Raw genomic sequence first — 26,452 nt, forward strand, 5'->3', positions numbered from 1 at the left:
CCCTCCGGCTTGCCGTCCTTTCCCGGCATGCCGAGCGGGTGGGCGTGTGCCGGAGCGGAGCTGCCGTCGGGCTTTGGCGGCGGGATGGCGGCCGCGTCTCCGAGCTCGGACATGTTTGATGAGATCGTGATGGCCGAGGAGAGGTGGGGCTGGTGCGGGAGCCTTGACTGGGGCCCGGGGACCTCGGGGGACTAGGCGGGGCCGGAGCGGGAGCGGGACTCCTCGCTAGCCGTGGGTAACGGTCGGGCCGGGGGGAGGGAGGGGAGGCCTGGGCCTGGGCCTGGGCCTGGGCTTGGGCTTGGGCTTCCACAGCCGGCAGTAGGAGCTGAGAAACAAAAAGCGAGGGGCTAAGAGCGGGTAATGAGCCCGGGGAAGGGACGAGGAAGGAGAAGGGTGGAGGAAATTCTCCTCTTTGCTCTTGCTGAGCGACCGATCTGCTCGATCTCGGCTCTTCCACCGTGTGGAAGCTTGACCCGAAGTTGTGAGCTTGTAGTTAGCAGTGTTATTCTGGTGAAAGTGCTGAGCTGGATTGCAGAGTGTGTTGTTCTCGGCAAATTATTGTAAACGTGTTTCAAAAGATGACGGTGTGCGTAATTGCATCTTAAGTTAAATCAACCTTATGTGATATTTCTGAAGATGGATAGTTGCATTTCAGAGATGATACAGTATGTTTTTGTTTCTGTGAGTTGCTTGTGTGCAGCGTGAGTTTGATGTGCAACGAAAACAGGTGCTAAAAATTATACTTCTGTCTTTACAGGTTTCATGGCAAGGGGTATCAGGAGGGGTATGCTGAAGGCAGTCACGTTGGAGCTGTTGAGGGAAGGAGGTATGGATCGCTCCATGGTGCCAAGATTGGGTCTGAGGTAAATGGGAAAATACTTCAGAATCGTAATGTTTTTGTCATTATAAAATTATTGTAACGCAGAAACTGTTGGGCAGAGCCCGATATATTGGTAGTCCGAGGCCAGCTATGTTATACTGGCAGGTATGTATTTATGGGCCCTCTTGTATATGTCCAAGAGGGTCCATAAAACTAGTTTAAAGGTTGTGTTTTGATTTGAACAGTTAAACAGATGGTTTGGTGTTTTCTGAGCTTATTTGCTCTATGAGATTTTGATTAATTTTTTTCTGAAAGGGATGATAAGAAGAGACAAATAAAATCAAACAAGCTTGCTCAGAAAAAAATGGTGATGGACTGTACATTTATTTTTGTAACCCAACATTGTGGCTAGAGGCCCCCCTGTACCATCTCCTGTGAATCAGCATTAGGGAGAAACATGGAACATTGAGACACCTCGGGTGGAGAACCATAAAGGGGCAATTCTGGGTGTCTCTGTTGCACTCTGTTACTTCTAATACTGGGTGAGTTTGTTGGTTGAGGCACTGTTATTCTTTAGTACATGGAGTCAGTTCTGTGTGTTGGCACACTCGCACGATGGCATACCTGAATCAGTAAGCCTTCCTAGAAATGAAAGGACTGCGGAGTGGTGGTGAGGCGCCTTAACCTGTCTCATGTGACCAGCTCAAGTTTATCATAACATGGGGTGTGTTCAGTGCTGTACAATGTAGTTACAGTATTTTTGGACCCGAACTGGATTTTTTCAGCTTTGATGGGAAACTGTACTACAGGATTCATGGCAGGCCTTATTTCAAGTACAGCACCACAAACCTAAATCTGTTTGATCTATTGAAGCCCTTTGGGTAATTTAGCAATTGGCTTGTTTGATATTTTCAGGTTTCAGAAAGTTAAGTACCTGCAGAAAGAACAGTAGCAATGGTATTAATCCATTTTGAAGTGAAAAAGGTAAACTGTCAAATTCTGAAAGGATGGTTATCGTAAAATTTTGGTTTGCATTTGGGTGTGATACAGAGATGTACAGTGATGAAATATTTTCCTACTTGTGCTACAACTATGTAGTTCCAAGATGAGAATGTTAAACAGCAGCCTCCAAAGCTGGATAGTTTTATGCAAAGTGGTCCTAGACAGACCATAATAGAGAAGTGCTGTAATCTACTTATATTGGGAAGCTCCAGAGGACAGTAGGATTATAGACAGTGAGTCACGTTAAATGAGAGAAAGAGTGACTTGGGTAGTCTTAGACCTGTCAGCCTATTTTGTGTCATGGGCAAAATTATGATACTGATCTGGTACTGGCCTTGCCTGATAGAGAATTAAAGAATTGCTTGATAGAGAATTAAATAATTAAAGTTTGTCTGTTTTCAGGCACATCCCTCAGGCAGGCTTAGACACAGTATCTGCCTGGGCTCAAGGAGAAGATTGGCACTGCGCCCCTGTGGTAGGGCAGTGCTAATTATGCTGAGAAGTCTGTAGCTAAGTGTCCAGGGGCAGCTTTGGGGTATGCAAATTAAACTTCTATCAAAAAAAATTAACTGGAAGCCTCACTTCAAACAGGCTTGAGCACTTAATGGGATGTTAAGTTCCAAACCTATGTTTGGGCCTTAAAAAGAACCTCCACTGTGTACCTTAACAAGTTCAACAATGTTTTGTAAGTTTAAATGGCAGGTGTATGCACATGCGCACATATGGACCGAAGTGGGATTAGGCTGTAATTTTGGACTTAAATTTCTCAAAGTCAGGTAACTTTTGCTTCAGGTGTCTGCGTTGTTTTTCTGTGAATGCTAAGTCACTTTTGAAAGGGACTTCAGCTGACTTATCCAGTTGGTGCATTGAAGAACTTAACCTATATTCCTACTTCGTTTGGTGTCCAACATTGTAATGAAAAGTTCCGGCAGCAAGGCTAGCTTAGTCAGCTCCTCTTGCTTCTTTTAAACTGACAGTGCTGCAAAAACAAATACTTACCAAAACCATCTTAAATAGGTTGTTTTCTAACTGTCTCCCTACTACCACACTTTAATAAATCTGGGGGTTCAAAGCATATGAAGTATGGCTAGTGTTTTGCAGAATTGCTTTTTATGTTGCTTTTAAATATTTTGTCCTCTGATGCTAAACAGATTCTTACAAGAAGTTTTCTGACTCTTGTACTGTGTAGCACAGATAGCCCTCATTTATCCTACCCTAATTTACTGAACTTTCCAGCGTAGAAACACATTTGTATATCCAGTGATTGGTTTCCTGAAGAATAGGATACAATGTAGTGCTTTATTTTTCTTTGACTGTATATACTACAGGTACTTTTTTTTTTCCCTTATGACATTCTGATAAATTCGCAGATTGGCTGCTACCTTGGGTTTGCACTGACGTGGCAGTGTCTGCTCCCGAAATGCACAGATGAAAAGAACAGGTAAGGCTAAAAAAAAAAAATTACTGTTTCAACTTATGGTGTCCAGTTTTGCCTTTTCCCCAATACAAAAGAAGTATTGAAAAACAGAAGAAAGGTGAGCAGAGGGCTACTAGGGTGGTATCATATGCTGGACCACGTGATACTGAAAAGAGGGTAAGGGAACTTGGTTCCTTTAGCCTGGAGAAGAGAAGACAAGGGAGATACCTAGTTGTACCACGTAAGGAGAAGTTCTAGATAAGGTGGAAACACGTTCCTTGCAGAAATGCACAATGAAAGGCCAATAAGCACCTTTCACAATTTGAAACAAGTTAAGTTCTAATGGGGCATAAAGAGAAGGTTCTTTCCAGTGCAAGCAGCTAAGCGCTGGGACAAGTTTTCCAGAGAGACTCTAGAAGCTCCGTCTTTGTAGGTTTTCAAAATCTGGTTGCAGATGGCCCTGAGCAACCTTATCTAGCTTTGAAGTTAGTCCAGCTTCCGCAGAAGGTGGACTAGATGACCTCCAGTTGTCCCTTCCAACCTACATTTTTCTATGACTTTCATTCTTTTCTCCGTATTTTTTCATCTGTCCAGTTTTAATTTATCTGACAGCATTGCCACCATACTGTCAGCCATTTTGATATGTGTCATGGTAAGCTTTTTTTATTGCATTTCTTTTGCTCGGTCATCTATTCAATATTTCTGAAGATTCTTGAATATTTCTTGCCTTTTGGCAGGTAAGTTAAAAGGGAAACATTAACTTTGTCAGTTGTGCTACAGCTTTATTTCTGATTATGGCTTAAATATGTATCAAATACACACTCAGTGAGCTAAATGGGAGAAGTTGAATTAAAGAAGGATGGAGGGCTGGGTTCTATACTTTGAATTATTATATGTAACTATTAGTATAATTTTCATATTGACGGATTGAAAAAACTTCTGTAGTAGGCTCATTGTTTTTTCTGTTTTGATTTTTTTTTTTTGGTAGCAAAAAGATAAGGGCTCTGGATTCATTAATAGGGATGATTCAGAAATTCCCATATGAAGACCCCACTTATGATAAGCTTCAAGAAGATCTGGAAAAAATCAGAGGAAAATTTAAACAGGTTTGTAGGATTAAGTTGATATTTTAGCACAAAATGGTATTAATTTCTGAAAATATTTAGTCTCTAAACCTGCTCAAAAACACAGTATTTGTGCGGAGCAATTATTGTTCTCCTTTTGCAATCATAGTAAAATACTTGTAGTGAATTAAGTGAAAATAATTGATAGTTGAAAATTCCACAACTGATAGCAAATGCAAAATAAAAGAAAAATATTCTCTAAAAGGAAAATTGAAAATATTATGTGACAATTATTTACAAGTGGGACCAGAAGAAGAGAAATGGAGGAATTGGGAGTTTTGTTGAACATTCTTCTTGGAAAATAGACGCTTTGAAACACTTTCATATATTCTTTTTTAGGTTTGTTCAATGCTAAATGTTCAGTCTGATTTTAGAATCGGTACTGAAAGATCTTCACTAACATTTTGAATATAACAGATGAAGATAAACATGGATGACCAAAGAAGAAACATTAAAAGAACAGATAACTGGAAAATATTATCTACTCTTATTTTAAACAAAATCAAAATAGTGAAGAGGTGCTAAATATTAAAGGGGAAAGGGAAAACCAATGAACTTGCAATAGTACTTCTCATGTCATTTAACATGTATTACCTCCAGGTTTTATTTAGGATCACTGAAACTCTAGTGTGTAAACCTGTTAAATAGAAATATTTGCTTTAATTCCTCACTATCTTTTCACTGATAGCTTAATTCCTTAAAAGGAAAACACATGCATTTGCAAAGTTTCCTTATTTAAAGGGTGTATGTTATTTAAAAATCTGTGTATGCAGATCATTCCATTTACACGATGTGTAGATATTGTAGGTGAAGTAAAATATGATCAACTGCCTGCAGACTTTGCAGTAGGAAACATTTTTGTGGTTAAAGGATAGAATGACAAATGAAGTCAGAATGCGAAGGAGAAAGATTAAGATACCTGCTCATAAGGTAGCTGCAGCTCCGAACGTGAAATTTGCACTTTCTACTAGTTCTGCAGACTGATCCAGTGTGGGGAAAAAAACCCCACCAAACCCAAAAAGCTGGCAATTTAAGTGATCAGTGAGAGAAACATGAGAGTTGTGACACTGATTTACTGTATTTATTAGTACCTTTTATCAAGGAATAGCTTTTTATTTTCCAGTCTTGAAAATGTACTCTTTAGTCTCATTCCAAAAAATGGATGCCATCAGCTAAACGTATTCAGCTGTGTTAGTTTAAGAGAAATACAGTCAATTATTTTACCTGAAAGATATTTTAGGTTGGGCTGCTGGATGTCTTTGCATACCATTTGCAATACAGTTATATAATGAATTCTAGAAGAGCTTTCATCAGTTGTAATGTCTGCATGTCTGGCTAAGTCTACATGGCATAGTGTAGCTTCATAAAGACAGGTTTGACTACCACGGGTATCGGAAGCTGTACGCAGGGTAAAGTATCTCAGGCGAAGGACATGTTTTAATATGGCCATATCCTTGAACAGCACTACTTTGTGCCATCTAGACTTCAGTTCTGTTTTACTTGTACAGCTTTTTTATTATACAAGAAAATGAGCAACTTGAATGTTTAAAATGTACGCTGTATTCACATCTGGGATATGAAGGACATGCAGTCTGCTAAAATTTTTGGATTTTGGACTCTGAAGATAAAAACAGTTTTGCTGACTGTATGGAGGGAGTTGTGTGCATATGTATCAATTTATTTAAAAATAATCTTTAACTTTTTGTCTGTTTCCTAAGTATGCCAATGTCAGAGGCTTTTCTTAATAACTGGTTGCTGGTGTACTTTTTTTGTTTGTTTAATTGTCTTACACGTGTAAGTGTTCAAAGAGCTTTGATACACATAGTGAGTGTCAGGGCCATCTAGTGGAGGAGGTCATTGTATTGTTTAAGAAATAGATTATAAGAGTTCACAAATATTTATATAGATAGAAGTTGTTAAAATAGAGAGTACAGAACAAATGTATGCATGATACAGCTCTTCTAATTATGTGGTGAATTTCTTTGAAATAAAGTAATATTGAGGTAGGATTCATTTGTAGCTTGTTTTCTCATTTGAGATCTTGGAAGGGACATGACAGCATTGATGGTCTCTTCATTTAGGGCAGTTTGGGTATAGTTGGCTTTTAATTGTTATGCAGCTAAACCGCTGGGAACCAGAACGAGCGCTGAACTGCAAGTACCTGAAAATAGAAGCAAAATAAAATAGCATACCCTGTAATCTCAGTAAATAGATAAGCACAAAACGAAAAGATCACATACTAGAGAAAAGAAAGCTAATTTGACTTTATAATCATTTCAGAAAAATCCAAATTTGAAAAAATTGTCTCTGCATCCACAAACCAGTTTATTTTTGCAAATCAAAGTATTTTACCCCGTTTACGTCAAATTAATGAAAGGTGCTAGATGCTCATCTGTGATTAACTTTGACTCAAAATATTTTTTGTTGAAATCCATGAATTATGCTTTAAATAAACTCCCCCTGGATCTTGGACTAAAAAAGGCAGTTTTGTTGTTCATCTGAATGATAGTACAAAGAGAAGTAAACGCTGGAGGTCTAAGTATTCATGTTTTAAAATGCCGCCTTTTTTGGAATCTTTGTACATGGTTTACAAAAACGTATGTAAAAGCAAGGGAAGGGATGCGAGAGCTCAAAGTATCTGTGAAGCATTTGATTAATAGAAGTGTATGATATGTAAGTTATATGCAAAGTGTTACCCTAGAGATTGTATCAAAAATTATTTTTGTTCAACTAAGGGGAGAAAGGATCTTTGCTGATCAAGCGGTCAGTGACTGTTATTTTGAAAATTGGTTTGGTGGCTAATTTTCTTGCCTTGCTTTGATTTTATTTATTTATAACAAATTAATATTATTAGAATAAATTATTATATAAATATATATGTATATACACATATTTATCTATAGAAATTGTAGGGAGTAGGATTTCCAACTAGGATATGCCAGGTTTAGGGTTGCCTATTAGGTCTTTAATTTAGCTCCATGTATGTGTACGTACTGATGGAGTCTCTTATTCCACGAGTCTGTATTTTTCTGAATATCTTCTGTTTCATGTCTTGTATGGGCCTGATGGTGTTTATTAAATGAGGTACAGTTAAAAATTCTGTTGGATATGCAGTTGTATACTTTCTTCGGTACCAATTTTTTAAACTGTTTTCTGCAGCAGAGTTGTGGGGTTTCTGTGATGTTCAGGTCTGTAACAGTGGAGTCTTCACAGCATACTGTAGGGGTATTTTTATACCTTATTTACAGCTAAGGAGTTAAAGCCCAGGTTATGTCAAGAATATCGATTTGCCTTAACCACTGTGAGATGTCTCATGTGACTTGTTCCAAATAATTTTGCATTTTGAGTACTTAAATACTTCAGAATGTGCTTCTTGCCAACATCAAGAGTGGCTGAGTACCTAGCTTTTTTGCATGTTTGTATTTTTGCCTGTGTTTCTCAGATCAGTCACCTAGAAAATGAGGAACATTACCGTTAGCAAACACCTGTGGAAGGTGTGTGCTTAAGCCAACTAGAATGTTACTGGGGAAAAAAAAATCAATGAAAATTTTGAAAACCAATATCCAATTTTGTAGATATAAGCATATGGTTTTTCTTTTCTTTTGACACCTTTCCTGTTATGTTAAGGTCTTCCTAAAATCTGTAACAAATGAAAACAAATTCTTATGAATGGCTTCATTAGTTTCACACCCTGCTTACTCACCCTGTATCTTGAGTGGTCAGGACTCTGGTGGAAGCAAGTGTTACACTGTAATTAAAGACTTTATCGGAAGATCTGTGCACAGAGAGGCTGAATAAAGCTTCTGTGGACCACGGTCATTCAAACATTTCCCAGTTTGAATGCTTGACTGCGCAACTTAAATATTGCTTTAAAGACTGGGTAGAAAAGATATGGAAAAAATAATATTTTAATCTTGTAGATTAAAATATTGGTTATTAATAAAGTGGGACATAGAAGTTGTGACTCTGTGCTGTATTGTCAAACAGGTTTAAAAGTACTTGATCTGTTAAGAACAGTTAAGATAGAAAATTTCTGCTGAAATTATTGAAGTTGCTAAGACTTAAAAATATATTGGTGTATTCACCACCTCTAGTTATTGCTCAGTAGTTAGGGAGGAATGTTTGAAACATTTAACTTACAAATTTCTGACTTGCCTGGGCTGCGTTCTAGCTTGTTTTGTTTCTTCATGATCATCTCTCAGCTGAAGCTGTAGAATACAGAATTTTATTAAAAGGTGGATACAAAGCTAATTACTGCTAATGTACTGAAGTCCCTGCAGCCCAGAAGACTTATAAGTTTTCTTTCTACAATATGTGATGAGTACAAGAAATAGTAAGTTTTGAGGCATCAGCAGAGAAAGGTAAACTCTGACTACAGTGAATTAATTCTCTGCAGAATTGCATGCTGATTCAATGCTGTCTTATAGCCATGGGATCATTAACTGCTAATACCAAATCAGCCATCAGTAGAACATGTAAATCTGACTTTGAAGGTTGTCTGTGTCATTGTACTACATCAGTACAGAAAAAAAAAATAGGATGGAGTTTGTTAAAGCCTCCTAGTAAAATTCGTTAATAAAACACTTCTCCATCTTCATTAAGCAACATACTTTCGTTCCATTTCTTGTAAACTGTAGTGTGAAGGGAATCAATTTCAGCTTTGAATGAACATCTGTAGTCAACAGAAATGGGTGAAATAAATCAGAAGAAAATCTGGGTATGCAATTGTTCACTTAAAAATCAACCCTGTAGGAGGAGTCTGGCTCATTCAATCCTATTATGTTTTTCTGAAACAAGGTTATGATAATTTACATGTGGATGTGCAAGGAAAGTCTGGCTTCCCAGTTTGGTATGCCTTGTTTGGTTATGTGACTTTTTGATCCGATTGCTATTGAGCTATGAAATATATAAGCAACAGTGTGTTCTAGTATGCACATAGGACCTGTGCAAACTCATGTTGCTAGCTTTCTGGATGTACGCCATTTAGAGGAAGAAAAATCAAGACTGGTTTAAACACTCTGTTTTTGTAGGATTACTTCTGGTGAGTAAAGTACACACTTTCGTCTGTGTCTTTAGGATTTCTAGAAAGGTAGAACATTTTTATTGATTATTTTTAAATAGATTACATTGAGATAAAATTGAGTTTTAATTTTTCAGTAGATCACTTCCAGAGTTTATAAATATATAGAATTTTTTTTTTAAGAAATGCAGGAGAGAGTTTGAGCCCTATGATGCATTTATGAATGCTTATTTATGCTTTGGCTCTAAATACAACTTCCTTTATTGGAACAAAGGGAGATGCGTCTGTCAAAAGTCTGCCTGCACCCTAATACTCCACAGTGTATTAGTCTTAGAACTGATACCCTTTGAAGATATATGACTTACCTGCACAGAAAGATATCAAATAATCTGAATTTTTTAAGTTTTAAACCCATAAATCCTGTTCTCTTTACATCTTTTTGGTTCTGCATGCATTTATATCCCTTTTTGAGTCCTTTCTGAATGTAAAGTTTTAATACTCATCTCCACGTTAAGGTATTACAAGAAAAGGGCATTAAAAATTGAATCTTTTATTTATAAAAATCATGCAACTACAGGCCTAGATCTAATATATATTTATTTACTCATAAGCTGCCAAGTTGTATATTTTATTAAATACAGCCTTCTGTTTCAAGATCTGATTTCATAATCTTAGATTCTTTTCTAGTTTTGTTATCAAGTGAAAGTGGGTGCCTTCTCCCTGGGTGGCTTCTTTGAACATTTGTGGGGGGTTTTTTTATAGTGTCCTGTAATTACACAGCAGTGTTGCATGCTTGAAAGGGAATGCTGATGATATTAATGTCATTTTCTGGGGATAAAGGTGTGGGCAAGCAAGATGAGGATAAGACTCCTTGTCAGGGTAATTGCTTTCTTAAACAATTTCTGCAACGATAGCAGCATGAAGCACTAACCATTTTTGATAAAGTGCTGGTGTTCCTAATGATCTTAAGGATATAGTTTGAAATCTGCTGGAATATTAGAATTCTCTGAAGTCCTTCTGGATTAGAATCTTTATTTCTGATGGGAGTTCATTCAGGGCACTCCAGAGAAGGTTATAACAAAGCTGGATCAGGCAGGTAGAGGAATGTGTGTGTGATACTACAGCTCATCCTGATCTTCTTAAAGAGAAGAGCTTTGGTTTGAAACAAAAGGTTTAATATTTCTACTAATGTTATAATTCTTCATATTCTTGGTGCTACTCAGTATGAATGTTAGTGCCTTTTGAATCCTGCGCTTTGCAACTTCTTATGGCAATGGGTTCTGGTCTAATTACAGCCTAAAACTTCAGCTTTCATAGTTTGGCAACCACAATGAGAACCATGAAGATTGTCATTTTACAGTCTGCCAGAGTTGGTTTTTTAATGGATAAAGTTATGACAGTACACGTTACCACAGAAATGTCTATATCACCAGAGAAAATGGAGATCTGGGAGGTGTGAAATGGGTGCTGCAGCAAGTTTCCAGTTGCAAGTTTTGGTGTCTAGGATTGACGTATAAAGGCCAACTAGAGCAATCTGGTACTGAAGTGCTTCAGTGTGTCCCAGCGTTTGGAATTGCAGAACCAGCTCAGCCTCTATTGACATTAAAAATAATAATAAAAAAGCTTTGTGCGCTATTTTGAAAGCAGTCTTCTAAGTATATAACTATGCACTCAGACTTGAAAATACTGGTTTCCTTAGCAGAGACAAGGAAGAGAACTTGGAGCTCTTGGATTCTTTGGGATTCTCTAGACTACACTGTGCAATGGGGTGATATCTGGGCTAAAATTAAAGCCAGCTTAATGCAGCAGAGAGAGTATCCCTATGTTAGAACAAAGCACTGATCTAGCTGATGTACAATGCTGTTAAATATCCAAATGAGCTCTGTTTTAACACTGCTTATACAGTTAGTTCATTTGTAGCTAACTTGAATATCTCTTCGGCATCACACTGTGAATATTCTTACCTTAATCACAGGGGTGTTTATTCCTGAAGTGTAATAATTACATTCTTGCAGTGTTTTTCATCCTAAGATTCTTGAAGTACTTTGCAACTCCTGGACATACATATAGCTCTACCAAATGATGTAATACTGTGCGGAAGGAAACATGGTCAGTAAACTTATCTGAAACATAGCCAACATAGGAGACTTTGGAAATCTTTATTAGCATAAAGTAGTACCCATTCATTCTCATATGAAATATATGAAAGGTAAAAAAAATCAGCCGTAGTAAGTGCCAGTTGATTCTGAAGTGGCTTGCTATACAATGTTTTTAATTGTTCTGTCATATTTCATATACATACGTAATTGACCAATAGTATGGCATTCTGTGTATCTGTTTTTGGCATGGCAAAATTGCCTACAGAAGATTTCTGAACAGGTATAAGAAATAGCATATAGCTTTTGTCTTGAAAAATTAGAAAGCTTGATTGTAGTTGTGCAGAATTTGCATGGATGGCATCTGAAATAGTGGTATACTGACTGAAATAATTAAATTGATGTTTGTTTATAATAAAATTACGGAGTTTACTTTTAGCAAAATGTTTAGGCAGAAAGAAGATTGATTATTCAGTCTCTGCATCTTGACTCTGCACTAGACAGATTTAACATCAGTATTTGTCACTGTCTCTCATTTTTGATTGTTTAGCAGCATATTTTGGTGCTTTATCTCAATATAATAGTAACTACGATTTTTAACCTTCAGCATCTTCAGGATTCTAGGGAGTAATCAACACCGCATGGAATCTTTCTTGATTGTAGGAACTGTGAGTCAGCAACCCTTTATTTTTTTTAGTTGCAGCTATTGTTCCAGCAGCAAGCTTTACTGCTATTGTCCACTGTTTGTCCAGCTCACGTTTACTGGACTGTGGGAACGGATTAGGGTTTCATGGCTTTTTTTCCTTCTTGCATAAACTCTTGATCAAAGACATTCCTTGGATGACAAAACACTGTATACTGTGTCACACAGTCCTGACCAGACTGCACGAACAGTAGTTTAAAAACACATGCCTACATTGTTCTCTAAACTGGCTTTTTTTTTTTTGCAATGTATGTGCAGACATTGAATTTTTGAGACCCCATTTACCTCCTTTAAAAAACACATGTACAGACGTTATTGTTAATATGTACTTGACAGCTTCTGAAATACAAGTAAAAAACAAATGACTATTTGAAACTAAGAATCAATATAATAGTATGTCACTAGTTTAAGCAGAGCTAGAGGTTATGTCTGCAGTGTATTTCCTTCTTGAGGAGACCGTGGGTTGTGGTGCAGTTAGTCAGGTGCACTGTAAACCTAAAACGCATGGACTTATGGCATCATTTTATGTGTCATATCCAGAACACCTGAGCAAGGTGGAGAATTATTTGAGCACAGTTTGGGAATTCATAACCCTGCTTCACCATAGGTACCTTGTTAGAACCGCATGTTGAGAATCTGGCTCATTAGAGTTGTATGTCTTGCTCTTCGTTTAAGTTCTCTTATGCAATAAGATGAGGACAAACTTCACAAAAATCCAGTAGCATCATTGTTTCTCAAACTAATGAGAAAGAAACAAATCATGTTAGAGAAAAATATGGAGAGACTTTTTCAAGGAGCTTTCACTTGTGCTTTGCCTGAAATTCTCCTTCAGCAGAAGCATAGGACAAGTGGAAAGAGATCCCTGAAGACACCTTAAGCGGGTTTACCAGGGATTTAAAAACATAAAGGACTATATTTAGGTGATTGGAAAGTTGTTTGAGGATGAGAGAACATTTGTGTTTCCACAAACACACTAGGCTTTGCATATACTTGTTTGTCTCTGCAGCACTGTTGAGCACTATCATGCGGGAGTGAAGGCAGATGAACTCCTTCACTTATATTAGAAAGATATTGTCCATAAGGGAGGAAGCTTTCTGATCCTTTGCAGTCCAAGGGTCTCCATGAAAAGAGAAACCTGAATTAATATGTGGTGGTAGATGTATTGTCTAAAAGGAACAAGTGGTCACAGTGAATGACTGAAACAGCTACAGAAGTACTGAGTCAAAAACATGAAATAAATGTATTATGTTTATAATAATGTTTACTTTTGAGTAAATAAGTGCTGATGCCTTCTGGAAATCTTGGGAAGATGTTATGCCTGTGCATAGAAAAAGAACATAGCTATATTTAACACTATACGTTTGCTGAAGATCGGGTTTTCGTATTTAAAGTAGCCGGCAATCAAATGTAAAGAACTATGGCCTGCGGGTGTTCAAGGAGGAAAAAAAGCTGTTCAAAAATAATACCCTGTATTCAAACCATCTATAGTGATAAAATCTAATAAAAGGAGAAATAAAACATCAAAAAGCTCAATTGTCCGTTTCAGACCGTTTGCCATCAGAGTAGTGACTTAGGACACTTAAGTCACTCGTTCGGTGCTGGCTCAGGTGAGTTGTCGTAATGTTCTAGCAGTGGTTTAGTGGTCTTTGTTAAACAATTTGCCAATCTCAGCCCAGCTCCTTCAAGACTGGTGCTAAGGTTACAAATAACATCCCTACGGTGGGTAACGAGTTAGCTGTCGTAGGAGACCAAGCATTTAATGGAGTATAGCTTGCAGACGGATTAAGACGAGTGTCACAGGCCAGTCGGGCGGGATGGATGAAATAACAAAACCGCACCCCTCAGCAATGTATAATATAAAATGTATTTACTTAGCAGGTTGGGAATGGTGAGTGGATAGCAATCTCCATTCTGTGATGCGCATACTACACATACAAATCAAAGTCCTAGACCTTCACCACATGGACCCAGGAGAAGAGTGCTCCTGTTCCAGCCAGTCAACATGTCAGGTCCTGGCTTGGAGCTTGGCCTGTGCATGTAGTGATTCCTCCTTTGGTTCAGCTGTCTTGATGGTATTCGATATCTGTACCTGGAGCTCTCTCCAACCCCAAGGGGTTACCCTCTTAACCAGTTATTGCTTTATGTATTTGTCAGCACAAGCAGTCCCAGGCCATTCTCACTGACTTTTTCCATATCTAAAGCCAGTTACTGGTGGGGAGGAGGTTCCTAGTGCCCTCTGGTCACCCACCCCAAATGTGTTACCAAGTGTGAATTTAGCAACAGTTGCCTAATGAAGTTCTTATTTTGCTTCTTTGTTTTCCAGTTCATGCCAGATTAGTCAGAGCTGAGCAGATGTAGTCAAGGTCTCATTTGACTGGGCAGTCTTTGGCTTTCAGGTAGGCTTCACCCCTTGACAGACATGTTAGCAGAGAAGATTGTACTGTGACTGTCCATTAGCATATCTTTTGAATATGATGGGAATATAATTTCCTACTGCAGTCTTCAAGTGAGTGGACAGACTGGTATTCTGGTTTTGAGATGGATCACTACATGTTTTTTTTTATCTGAAATAAACACTAATTATTGTATTTCTTCAAGGGTATTATCATAAATAAGAAAAGTAACATAAGCCATAATTAAAATGAGAAGAGAGATGAAATCTACAACAGATGGATTTTGTTTTTCCTACTGTATAAGAGGGAAGACCTCTAGCAGCTACTAAACACAGCCTCCTGTGTCCAGAGAGGCAACTGGAGAAAAGTAGAACTGTTGTTGTGTTGGTCTGTGTATGGCAGTGACTGCTCCCTAAAAGCTTGGGGCTGTTCTGTGAAGGAACTGATGCTCTGAAGACCACATTAAAAACAGCTTCAGGAGTTCAGTAGAAGTGGTGGTGTGTACCCCAGGAGCAGATCTGTTGCCCACACACTGTGGGTGGTGCTTCTGCATCAGCAGGGCCCACGCAGAGTGAAGATGCTGCCTGTGTGCCTTATTCCTGATTTGCTGTGAGCACACAGTCTTTCTGCCAGTAGTTCCCTCTTCAGGTAAGAGTGCTCAGGAAAATGATGGCTGTAAATATTTAGTGACTTCCCTGAAATATGAGACTTTTTAATACATAGTCTTCACACGGGCAAAAAGTAGGACAGATCTAAGTGTACGGCTCTGCAGATGCTAATGGGATCACCAAGAAACCATTTCTGTTTTCCTTCTTTAATGTCTATCACATTAAAGAAAAAAAAGGGTAACTTCTGCCTTCCTCCTAAATTTGTACTCCTTGACCTTAAAGAACAAAATCAGAAGTCTGGCAAGGCTCACATTATCAGTGCAATCCTGTTGACTAATTTGCAATCCCTTTCTCATCAGATTGGAATATTGCATGGAACTCAGTCAAAAGCTAGATGGGAATCTGTTTGCCATGCCAATGCAATTACTATTATCAATTATATTTGTGGGATTGTGAAAATCCCATGTTTGTCTGAAGAGCTACATTTCCCATAAAATGATGCTGGCAGGAATTCATTAAAATGCCATCATTTATAGCTTTACTGCCTTTGTCCCATTGTAGCTTTTCAATGATGTTGCCAGGAATCTTTATCAAGAGTATCTAGCCCACATGCCTGGGTCATTCCTATGACTCCTTTGAAATAATAGCTCCAAGCTTCACTTTCTCCTCTATCTTCTGGAGTTTTCTATCACTTAAAATGCCAGATACGCTTGAATGTAAGGGGATTCCGAGTTTTTACATTTAAGAGCTCTTGTTTGTTCTTTACTAAAGAGTATGTGAATTTAAGTGTTCATAAAAGGTCCAAGCTTGTCAATCAGTCTGAATTCAGCAAGAGAATTGAGGAGGTTTTTTTGGAGGTCTTTTAGAGGTTTTTCTGTGTACACGCCTCAATCTGATGTAAGAAAATACAGTGTTTTTCCCTTTAATAAGCTACAGCATAGCCTAGCTGAACATGCATATTTTTTACAGCCTATAGTAAATTGTTTTTCTTGCTACATTCTTGTCTTTCTGCCCTTTGCAATGTGAGTAATACTGGCATAGTTCACCCAACATTCAAATTTAGTAGTCTGCATTAGAGATGATGTTTGAGAGAAGGAAAATGTAAATAACAGAGCTGACTATGTGGGCTTAAACCTACTTAAGTCACAGAACACTTCAGTTGGTTTAATAGAGTTTATAAAACAGATAGGAAAGGCAAAACCCACTTAACATGTTCAACAAAATGCAGGTTTAAATTTCTCACTGAATAATTTTAGTTTTTTATCAGCAAAAAGGTTTTTGTCCCAAATCAACATTTCCTAAGTGTATCTTCACTCAACTTTCAAACATTTAAAATCACAGGGGTTAGCCATCAGTGATACAAAAGTGAGTCTTTTTTTTTCCCCTCTTTTTTCTTTAAAATATGCTGAAATTTTGCAGAAAACTGATAGAAGATCTGTGTGGAAAAAATGAGTCTTTTTTGACCGAGTCCAATTTAAGCTTCGGCTTGGTCTGTATTTAAAGTCACTATGAATGTAGTTTAGATCTTTCACTGCTATGCGAACCTTCTTTGATGGCCTACCAGCGTAACTTGACCATATTGAGGAGCTCCCCATTTCGAATGGAAAAAATGACAGATCACACTATGTACCGATATTACTTTACCTACCTGATCTATGATTTTACAGTAGGCCACGTGGGTCACGTTTCTGTCTGAAATGACTGGGAAGCTGACAAGCTAATACAGGCTCAGCTGGGATTCTTCTGATGCAGATGGCTTCCCATCTATTGGTAACTGCACTAAGACAAACGTTACTTTGCACTAGAGTATAATTAACATGTTGGGTGTTAACTTGGGAGTTTCATTTTCCATTTCCTTTGCTGTACTTGCTGCATAGAATCAGTTGTAATGTCAAGTTTAGTCACTGAGAAACTCAGGAGGCAGATACTAGATTTCTAATTTGCGACAGGAGAGACAAGCACTTGACGTTTTATGTAGATTGGGGTTTTTTTTATTTTTTTAAGGCAGAAATATTTTCATAGGGTAAATAGTCAAATACATAGGTTAGAAGCTTGACCACCTCCACTAAAAAAAAGCTGTTTCTGCTGTGGTCAGCTCTGGAAATAATTGATAATGTGCATCCCGTTTCAGAGATACTTTGGAATGTGAACTGGGACACAGGTTATCATTTTTTCCTCATTTTACTTTATAATCATATATATATATAATCATATATAATTTCTGTCCTTCTAGGTCCAGTTCTTTTTTATATATTTTTAGTAGGCTTTTTTCTTTCTGCTTTATTCCTTATTATCTTAGCGATACAATAGTAAGATGCAAAATCTGTGTATGAGGGGAAGGGAAGGAACTGAAGGCAGGTTAACCTTACTGCTTTTAAACCAAACTCTCTTCTGTAAAGGTATTCTAGGACACAAAACCTTACACTGATAAATAGATACACACAAGCATTCTGTACCATCCAACGCCTACTTTATTTTACCTTTTATTGAAAAGACCCACCAAATGGTGTTTTACTCTGAGTAATTACCTCAGATGTTTAAAAGGAAGTCTTCATCAAAAAAAATTTTGCTTTTTTAAAAATGCACATTACTGTGGCAGGCAGTCACCTACCCCTTGCTAAAAACGCCTACTGTTTCCTAAAATAATTACAAAAGGTTTTCAGCATTGCAACTATTAAAGCACAGAGTCAAAACCAGAAAATGTCATGTGGTTTACTCACTGCATCAGGTATTTACTGCCATTCAGCATTCATGAAGGCAATACTAAAAAAAAAAAGACGACAACAAGTGGACGTTGGGTTTTACCAATTTTATTTCTAGACTTTAGTTTTTTTGCTGGAAACTTGTCTGTTACAGGTCTGTTGGTGAAAATGTGCATTTCAGACCAGTGATGCCAAGAAGTACAATATAAAAATGTACAAATCTGAATTGCTTGCTTACTACAGATTGTTATAATAATGTGACAAATAAAGCATCTCTGTTGGCACATGAACCCACTTAATCTGGATTTGGCCTTTTAGTACATACAATATTTTTAAAGAAATTTGCAGTACACACTGCCACTCAGTGTAACACATAATATAACCAACAAGCACTAACTCAATAATCATGTTTGGTTCAGGGACACAGAGATGCCACAAACAGAAGTGTTTTATGAGGTAAGCAGTAAGAAATGTTCCTGAAATTTGGACAGAATGTATCCAGTCCTCCTGGGTCCTGCGACTGCTAGTAGCATTGCAATGCTTTATTTATGCACTATGTAGGATCTTAACTGCATTTGCCTCAAAATGAGTTCTAATTCTGTTTTGGTTTAGCAGCATACAGGCAACAGCTAGATTATTCTTCAGCATACAACTCTGTTAGCTGGCTTATTTATGAGATTTACAGGCTTTTTAAATTAGCATTATGCTATAATTAAAAAAAAAAAAAAAAAAACAACAAACAAAACAAAACCCCCCCCTAGTATATCATAACAGATTAAACACACAAAATACTTAGAGTTCCAGAAGATAACCTATCATACCAAATGATGTGTCCCAACTGATGGGAAGCCACATCATGTGGCATACAAGAGTTATATTATAATGCACCTTTCATATATCAATGTGGCTAATAACACAGCTTAAAACTACTATGATAATAAACCCCAGATCAGACAAAGAATCCAGCTTTATAAAATGCATAACAACAAAAAAACTGACATTACTTGATGTTCTGAAATGTCTGCTGTTTTTAAATTAATGCAACCTAGTTGCAAATCGCGAGACCCATTCAGAATAACGTTCGATGCATTTCCGTTTGCAGTAGAACTATGAGGCACTGTGTACGAACATTAAAACCTGGTCTAGACACGGTTAACTGAAGTATGAGGTATTGTGAAACAGGAACCTTTTTGGAATAGAGCAGTAATCACATTAAGTAAAAATTGATCACATAAAAAATCTACAAAAAAATGATGTCAATAATATAATTTTCTATGAGAAAATTAAAACCTATAACATGGCAGTATATGACATTGTATAACAAAAAAAAAAAAACTGATCCACAAAATAGCAGCAAAACACAATGACAAAGATACAGAAAAGCAATGTTAATTTTTTTTTTTTCAAACCATGCTGGGAATTTATCCATAGCAGCTCAATAAAAATGGAGCATCCACTCCTTTTCTTTTCTCTTTTTCTTTTTTTTAATTTTAATTTTTTTTTCTTTTTTCCTTTTTTTGTTGTTTTTTTGTTGTTTTGTTTTTTTACAATCAACACCTTAGCGGCAGTTTTCTCACATACATTTCACCATCACATTCTCCTCGAGCATCAACTTCAACAGCTATGTCCACGTCCCTTCAGCTACTTTCTAAAATAATAATAAAAAGATACATAGCCAAGATGTGCAAATTTTCTATTTGTAGCTAAATAAAAAAATGGGGCATATACTGGAATAAGAACTTCTTTCAAGTACTCCAATTTTCATATCTATTAACTATGGCGTTTTCATGGTTAGACTGCTTTTGAAAAATGTATAGAAGGGGCCAAATAGACTGCTTTGTTTTGGGTTTGTTCTTTGAAGCGTGTCCTTTTTTCTTTAATAAGCTGTGTTAAAACTGCAACATCAAGGGTAGAAAGATTTTTTTTAAAAAAAAGGGGCGATTGCATTATTTTACAAATCATACTGGCCTTACGAACATCCTCTGCAATAAATATTCTTTTTAGCCTTAACTATAAATTATATATTTTAGTGTTTAAAAACCTTCAGTTGTAAAACATCTAGCGACAATCCTTAAACTATGTGTCCTATATGTGAACCTTTAAGGCCCCTAATTTATAAAGATGAGTTGGCACCAAAGGATTTCTAAACTTCAACTTTTCTATAGAAAAGGATAGGAAGATATCCTGGCAATTTGTGAATGCAATTTCTCTCACTGGAACACAACCTTCGGAAAAAAAAAAAACACCTCTCCTCTAACACCATAGTTAAATGCACTTGCTTTGCAATTCCAAGTTTGCGAACAAGCACTTATATATTTCCAAACCATTCCATTAAAAAAAAATTCCCACACAATAAAAGAATGTATTTCCTATATCTAATGGACTGAAAGTGCTTTGAATGGAATGGTTTTAGAATATTACAAACAAACAAAAAAAAAAAAGACTAAACTGTGGATTGAACCTGACCATAATTAGGCTGAATATCTGTGGGGTCAGACCAGCATTTTACACAGGTAACTACAAAAATATGAAGATTACAAAAATATAATATATTATGTCACTATTTCGGTTTCTCTTTATAATAGAGTATCGTATGAGTAGTACATTGGCCTTTCCCAACAATGCTAAGCTGGAACCCTACAAATGCCTTATGCACAGGCAATCCACAGGCACAAAAAAAGATTAACATATAATAATGCTGCATACTAACATACACTAACTTATGGGTTACGTTAACCATTTATAAGGTGAAGAGGATAAAAAAAACCTAAGGAAATAAAATAAACATTTACAGATGAATTATAAAGTGACTAAATGCATAAGCAAGCAAGATACAGAAAAGCCTAGAACTGCGTTAAAGCTATGCTTTTTAAAGAAAAAAAAAGAATATTTCATTTACTATCTAAAAAAAAAAAACCCTCTTCTACTTTAAAAATGGTTGGTTGGTTGGTTGGTTTTATATGTAAGAAATCAAATCTAATACCTCCCCTGGAGACATTTTGTGTGTTAATGCCTATTTTTACAACATACAGACAAGAACACTTTAATATAAAAACTAGTTGATTATTATTGTATAAAATCCTCTATTTTTGTAGCACAAACCCCTGGGGGTAATGCAAATACTATTTTTTTCTTTTTTTTAAGACAGTTTTTGGGGTATTTTTTGTTTATTTGTTTGTTTGAAGTCACAGATGGAAGGGAGACAGAGCAAGAAAAAATATAACAAGACTGGTTTTCCCTTCTGGTATAAAAATGTCCTGGAGAAAAGGGTTTCTGGGGGGGAGATCCTGATGCTGATTCCTTCTCAGATGCCCTTTCTTTGTCTGCTTTTCTCGCCAAGCAAACCCATTAGAAGAAGTCCTCTTAAATGTTCACATCTCGCACATCAGTAGGTGTGCAGGAAAGGTCTGCTTCATCCTCTACAGTCTTTGTTTCTGAAGATACGTTGTGCTGCTGTGCCTGACGTAGACTGGATTCAAGGAGGGATTCAATCTGTTCTTGGCAGGCTCGTAAACAATCCTAGAGAAGATTAAATGGAAGGAGAAAAAGACGCGGGGTCCTTTAGAAAAACAGTAAGAACACAGGCCAAATACCATTTCTTGAAAAAGCAAGAGAAATATAATCAAGTTATCTGGGAGGGCAGCATACCGAAAGGAGTGTGGGAAGAGCAAGAGAAACACTGAATAGTGAACGGAATGAACGAGCTACCCCATTTTCTGCAGGATGCTAGCCTGGATCCAGACTTCAGCAACTAACTCTTACCATCTTCTATTTAATGGCCTAGGTGAGCATCTCCGTACATGGTCCTCTGGACAAACCATGACTCCCATTTTGTTGTTAGTCTCAGCCTATAGGTCTACGACTGAGTACGATGAACTCTCCGGTACAATGACACGAGTAACTAACCTGGGCAGGACCCTGACACAGTAAGATGTTGTAGCTTGCACTACTACTTTTCTGCCTGGGCTCTTAACACTTCAGCAGTTCTGTAAAAGTCCATTCATCCTATCTTTTACCTCACTGTCCTTTATACCTTTTGAAAAATAGGAACAGTCTGAGTGGACAGCAGTGTGAATCAATCAAAATTAAATGAGTGGAGTTGCAAAGACATGAAACTGGGCTGGTTGGTCCAAGTATTGCTGATGCTGTAATGATTTCTACTTTTAACACAGAAACACTTTGGCAGTACAGTCTACTAGAAGTGATGGTCATAAACAGTGATTTTCCCAGGCTGAGTTCCAATAATACAAAGTTCTCAGATAGAAGTGCCATATATATATTTAGCTGTACATGCCCAAAGTTGCCTGCCAACGGCTGCTATGTCCAGCAGTGGGCAGCTCAAGTTAGCTAACTGATTTCTAACTCAGAAAGCATCTGAACAGAAAAATGCACCAGACTGTTTGACCCCAAAATGGAGAGATCCTTCAGAAGCACCACTAAACACCTTTGTAACCATGCATTACAAGTGCTGCCAAACATTCAGTTTGCTACTGCATTCACCTTGCAATCTCAGTCAGGGTGAGATCTCCTTCCCTTGCTTCAACAGCATTTTCTCAGAGCTGAATGCGCACAGAATCCTACTGAGTGTTCAGGAGCGCGTGCAAGGGCCTCGCCGCTTGCACGGACTTCGGTGTGAAGTAAAAGCGTAAAGCACCAAGCAGGATCATGTCTATGGTGGGGAAGGGTAGCTTCCCCCAGGCATTAAACCATACCATGAGTAGATATATCCAATTCTACTTATCGATCCACAGCAATTAGAATTGGAGAAGGCCTGTGAGCTCAACCTGTCCGACTTTCTGCAAGTTACGGTTGTGTTCTTCAGAGACGTGTACATCCATTGCAAGGACACAGAAATGGTGCCTTAAATAGGCAAAACAATCACACTACATTTTGCCAAAATTCCTCCAGCGTGCTGTTTACTCACATCTTTATAACAAACATCGTAAGCTTTTCCCCAATATGTTTAACTCTGTGTATTAAGGACTTTGAAGTTTCCTTTCAGTATTGCCTTTTCTGATTTAACCTATGACATGTGTTAGCCCTTGCGGTGAACCCAGTCTTCCATGATAAATTGCCGTCAAAAGTGTTAGGATGTGCATGACTGAGAATGAATGTTGTTTTCCTGAGAGGGTGACCTGCCTGCTGTTTTCTTTATTTCCCAGTTTCAATTCTGCCTTCATTCAGAGGCTTCTTGTGTGATCTACCAGCTTTTCACTGATTCCACTACCACAAGAATCTCCTCTGCCACCAATAAGGGCACATGGCATTTGGGGTAAAATAAGATTAGAAACCCAAGCAAACAATTCTCTGCGAGTCCTTTCTGAGAGAGAGGGAGGTTAATCCTACCTCTAAGCAGATCAGACCATCAGTTACAGCTCACTGAAAACACATAACCTATGACCTTTTCTGGTTTAAACCCTAGTGTAATATTTCCTCTTGACAGAGACACACAGCGTTTTAAATGACAAAAAGAAACGCCTCATATCCTAAAGTCATCATGCCTTTGGCTCCTACATACCTCTGGCCTTCACAATAAGATCTCTATGAAGTCCTTTCACCCCTTCCCAAGATATGACGGATCAGTCGTGACTGTAAGGCTTCTACTTGCATGTCCTGTACCATGTACCTCAGTCACACTTGGAATTAGATACATTAAAAGAGTAGTACATGAATACAGGTTTAGGTTATTTTCGCTTTTACAAATCCAGGCACTTTTGGGGATACTTCTATTTTAACAATGTAGCATGTTCAGTGTTCCAAAGGGAAAGCCAATTTATTTTCAGAGCAAAACAAACTCTGCTTGCCCCCCCCCCTTTTTTTTTTTTGGGGGGGGGGGGGGGGGGATTGTTTGGTGGGTTTTTTGTGTTTCTTTTTTTTTTTTATCCTACCATTTGCATACAGCATGTTTGAGCTCTGAAAACTAAAACCATTCAAAAGAATTTCTATAAATACCTATTCTTCTCCCTCTGGAGTCCAGTCATGAATAATTACATAGGACCATATAATTTAAAGGTAATTTTTGACCACAGAAATTTTTTTTCCTGTGAGATTCTCAGAGTACAGCATGTTGTAACTGTATTTTTTTAAAACATAATCTTTACAATTTATTATGAACAGACTGTGTCTTAAGCTACAGTTGAGTGAACAGTATTTTTTCATGTTTTAGGCATTTTCATTCAAATAATTTCGTATTCAGATGACTATTAGATGAATAGTTTGTCTGCAGGAATGTATTAGAGCTAGCAAAAATAACTGCAAAATATAACATTCACTGCAAACAACCTCACCAAAGCTTTTTTCGTTCTCAGTACTTCTCAACACTGAAAACGAAACACAAAACTTGTGCATTACTCTGATAACTTCTCCCAACAACTTTTCTGCTTCGCTACCCAAATTTTCAATGCCCACAGTTTGTTCAAGGTCATAAACCCTTCCTGGATTAATTAAGCTCCTCAGTGAAAAAAAAAAAAAAGACTTGCTAGCTTAACTGATGTGGTCAAATACCTTTAACACACACAGCAGACATGATCAGACTCCAGGGTCAGATACTAAAGGAAACAAACAACAACAAAAAAGAAACTGCTTGGAAATCCTTTGTTACTGCCTGACCCGTTCTGGATAACAAGCACATGTTTGAAGGTGCTTCTGAGTAGGGGCAGGCAGGAGATGAATTCCAATGTACTAACAGACAGCATGGAAACCCAACCTAATCTAGTTTAGCAAATTTCTGGCCTGGAAATGAATGTCAGGTAAAATTCAATCTGTTTGGATGACGGGGTCAAGAATAGAATGATGGAAGACAGCCCAAGACTTCTAATTATGATTATCTGACTTCTAATTACCCCTGATCAAAGGCAAAATGGGAAATTGGACTCCTACCAATGTAAACATGAACGATAAAGGAATTCCAATCAGGTGATACTCATTTTACTTTAGATTCAGCTTTCTTTGAGACTAAAGGTAAAAAAGTGTAATTATATAACCTGAAATCCAACAGACCAGCTGCTCTAGCTAATAGATAATCAGGGAGAATGTTAGCCATGTTATAATGCATGCTCTTAATATTTCAAGACAATCCAAGATAAAGCATATTCATTTGTGTGGTCTGACAAGGGGAACCATCGCTGTGGAGTAACGGACTTCATATACATGCTAGTGAAATAAGGTAATAGGAATAGCATTTGATACCATGGATCACATAGGCACGTCTTACGGGAAATTCTCCATGCAGGGGAAACATGCTATGTATGAAACCAAGCAGTTTTCTCTACTCAAAGCAACAGTAGGGAAAAATGCTGCTCCCTTATTCCATTACAAACACAACAGTATACATATACCTAGGTATAATTTTATGATGCTTATTTTCTGTAGCAACCTATACAAAAACCTTACTTCTAACTCTAGCTGCTCTAACACATGAATATACTTAGCAATGAAAGCTGGTGGGGAACTACTTCCTTTTAAAGCTCTTAACTTTAAGTTCAGGTCATACAGATTGTGGCCTTGCAATGACTCTGGACAATAAAAAAGAAATAAGCAAGGATTCTCCTTCTTGCTAAAACAAATACTTTTTTTTCTTTTAGAAGAGCTCTGTCATCAACTAAGTCAAGTCACATAAGGACATGCTGTTGTTCTGCAAGATGTGAGAGAATCTACTTCAATGCTTTGTATCAGGAATGATTAAATAATGTTTTTGTTTGAGTCAGATACTGTCAGAACAGATAGCAAGCCTACTATTTTTCCTCAGTACCTGCTTCAAATATCTCGCACTGGATAGTGGCCAACCATACACTGAAATATCTACATTGTTCACAAACTGACTAAAAGCATTACACGTACATACCAAACTGAGCAGCATTTTATTTCAGCATTTGAAGTTCTTATAGTATTTAACATTTCAGCACTGGATCCATATTACTTTAGCTGCAGTAATATAAATGGCAAAAATAACGTGCTCAATACCGAGGCATTGTTAAGGTGATCAAAGTAATAAGCTGAGATATCATATTTGTCAGCAATTGTTTCACCTAGTCCATCAAAAGTAAAATATTCTTTTGTGAATAATTAGTTATGATGCATTCATCTTTCCAGAAATCACTCAGTCCTGTCAACAAAGTCCAATTATGCAAACCTAGTTTTGCAGTGTCTGGACTAGTACAGTTCTCTATGTATTTAAATTATTAACATGTAAAATAATTTAACAGCATCTCAAAGATTCTGCCGCTAACCACAGAGTTGTCTTTATTTGACTCATTGTCCAGCACTTGGAGACCTCACAAGAACCTTTTTAAAGCATCTATTTATTGGTCTTCCACATTGTTACAAAACAAAGCTCAACTCTGCCCCAACTTCACACACCATTATGACATGGATCATTGACTTTAGGTCTTCCTTGTAGGCTCCCTTCCTGGTCCATTCACTCATGAAAGGTTTATTGCTCACTAGTTACTGATGTGCATCTCCTGGAAGCTGCAGGGCAAAATGAGAGTCCTGTGAGGACCATCTACCTTGTCAGAAAGTCGTGGGACAAGCATTTGTTCCAAAAAGGAATTCAATACCAGCTACTG

General features: G+C 37.5%; 2 protein-coding genes across 5 annotated transcripts in view; one reads left to right on the plus strand and one right to left on the minus strand.

The window, feature by feature from the left end:
- On the plus strand, positions 1 to 25,626 carry LTO1 (LTO1 maturation factor of ABCE1). 3 transcript variants are annotated; one of them, XM_072863603.1, is made up of 6 exons: positions 1 to 143; positions 758 to 863; positions 3,193 to 3,263; positions 4,228 to 4,345; positions 21,727 to 21,811; positions 25,469 to 25,604. In XM_072863603.1, the coding sequence occupies exons 1-5, from the start codon at positions 28 to 30 to the stop codon at positions 21,775 to 21,777; spliced, it is 462 nt and encodes a 153-aa protein (XP_072719704.1). In that variant the 5' UTR covers positions 1 to 27; the 3' UTR covers positions 21,778 to 21,811; positions 25,469 to 25,604. The 3 variants fall into 3 exon arrangements, with proteins under 3 accessions (XP_072719704.1, XP_072719705.1, XP_072719703.1); XM_072863604.1 differs by lacking the exon at positions 21,727 to 21,811 and having other exon boundaries at positions 25,469 to 25,626; XM_072863602.1 differs by lacking the exons at positions 21,727 to 21,811; positions 25,469 to 25,604 and adding an exon at positions 4,703 to 14,499.
- Positions 17,978 to 26,452, minus strand: part of CCND1 (cyclin D1) — a 20,118-nt gene continuing 11,643 nt past the window's right edge. The window contains exon 7 of one of the 2 annotated variants that reach the window (XM_072863600.1): positions 17,978 to 21,404. In XM_072863600.1, coding sequence (XP_072719701.1) covers positions 21,249 to 21,404 — 156 coding nt within the window. In that variant the 3' untranslated portion in view covers positions 17,978 to 21,248. Of the gene's footprint in view, positions 26,355 to 26,452 lie in introns of both variants that reach the window. The other variant, XM_072863601.1, reaches the window with a different exon arrangement.

The sequence above is a fragment of the Ciconia boyciana genome, chromosome 6, assembly GCF_034638445.1.
Source record: "Ciconia boyciana chromosome 6, ASM3463844v1, whole genome shotgun sequence".
Taxonomy (NCBI): domain Eukaryota; kingdom Metazoa; phylum Chordata; class Aves; order Ciconiiformes; family Ciconiidae; genus Ciconia; species Ciconia boyciana.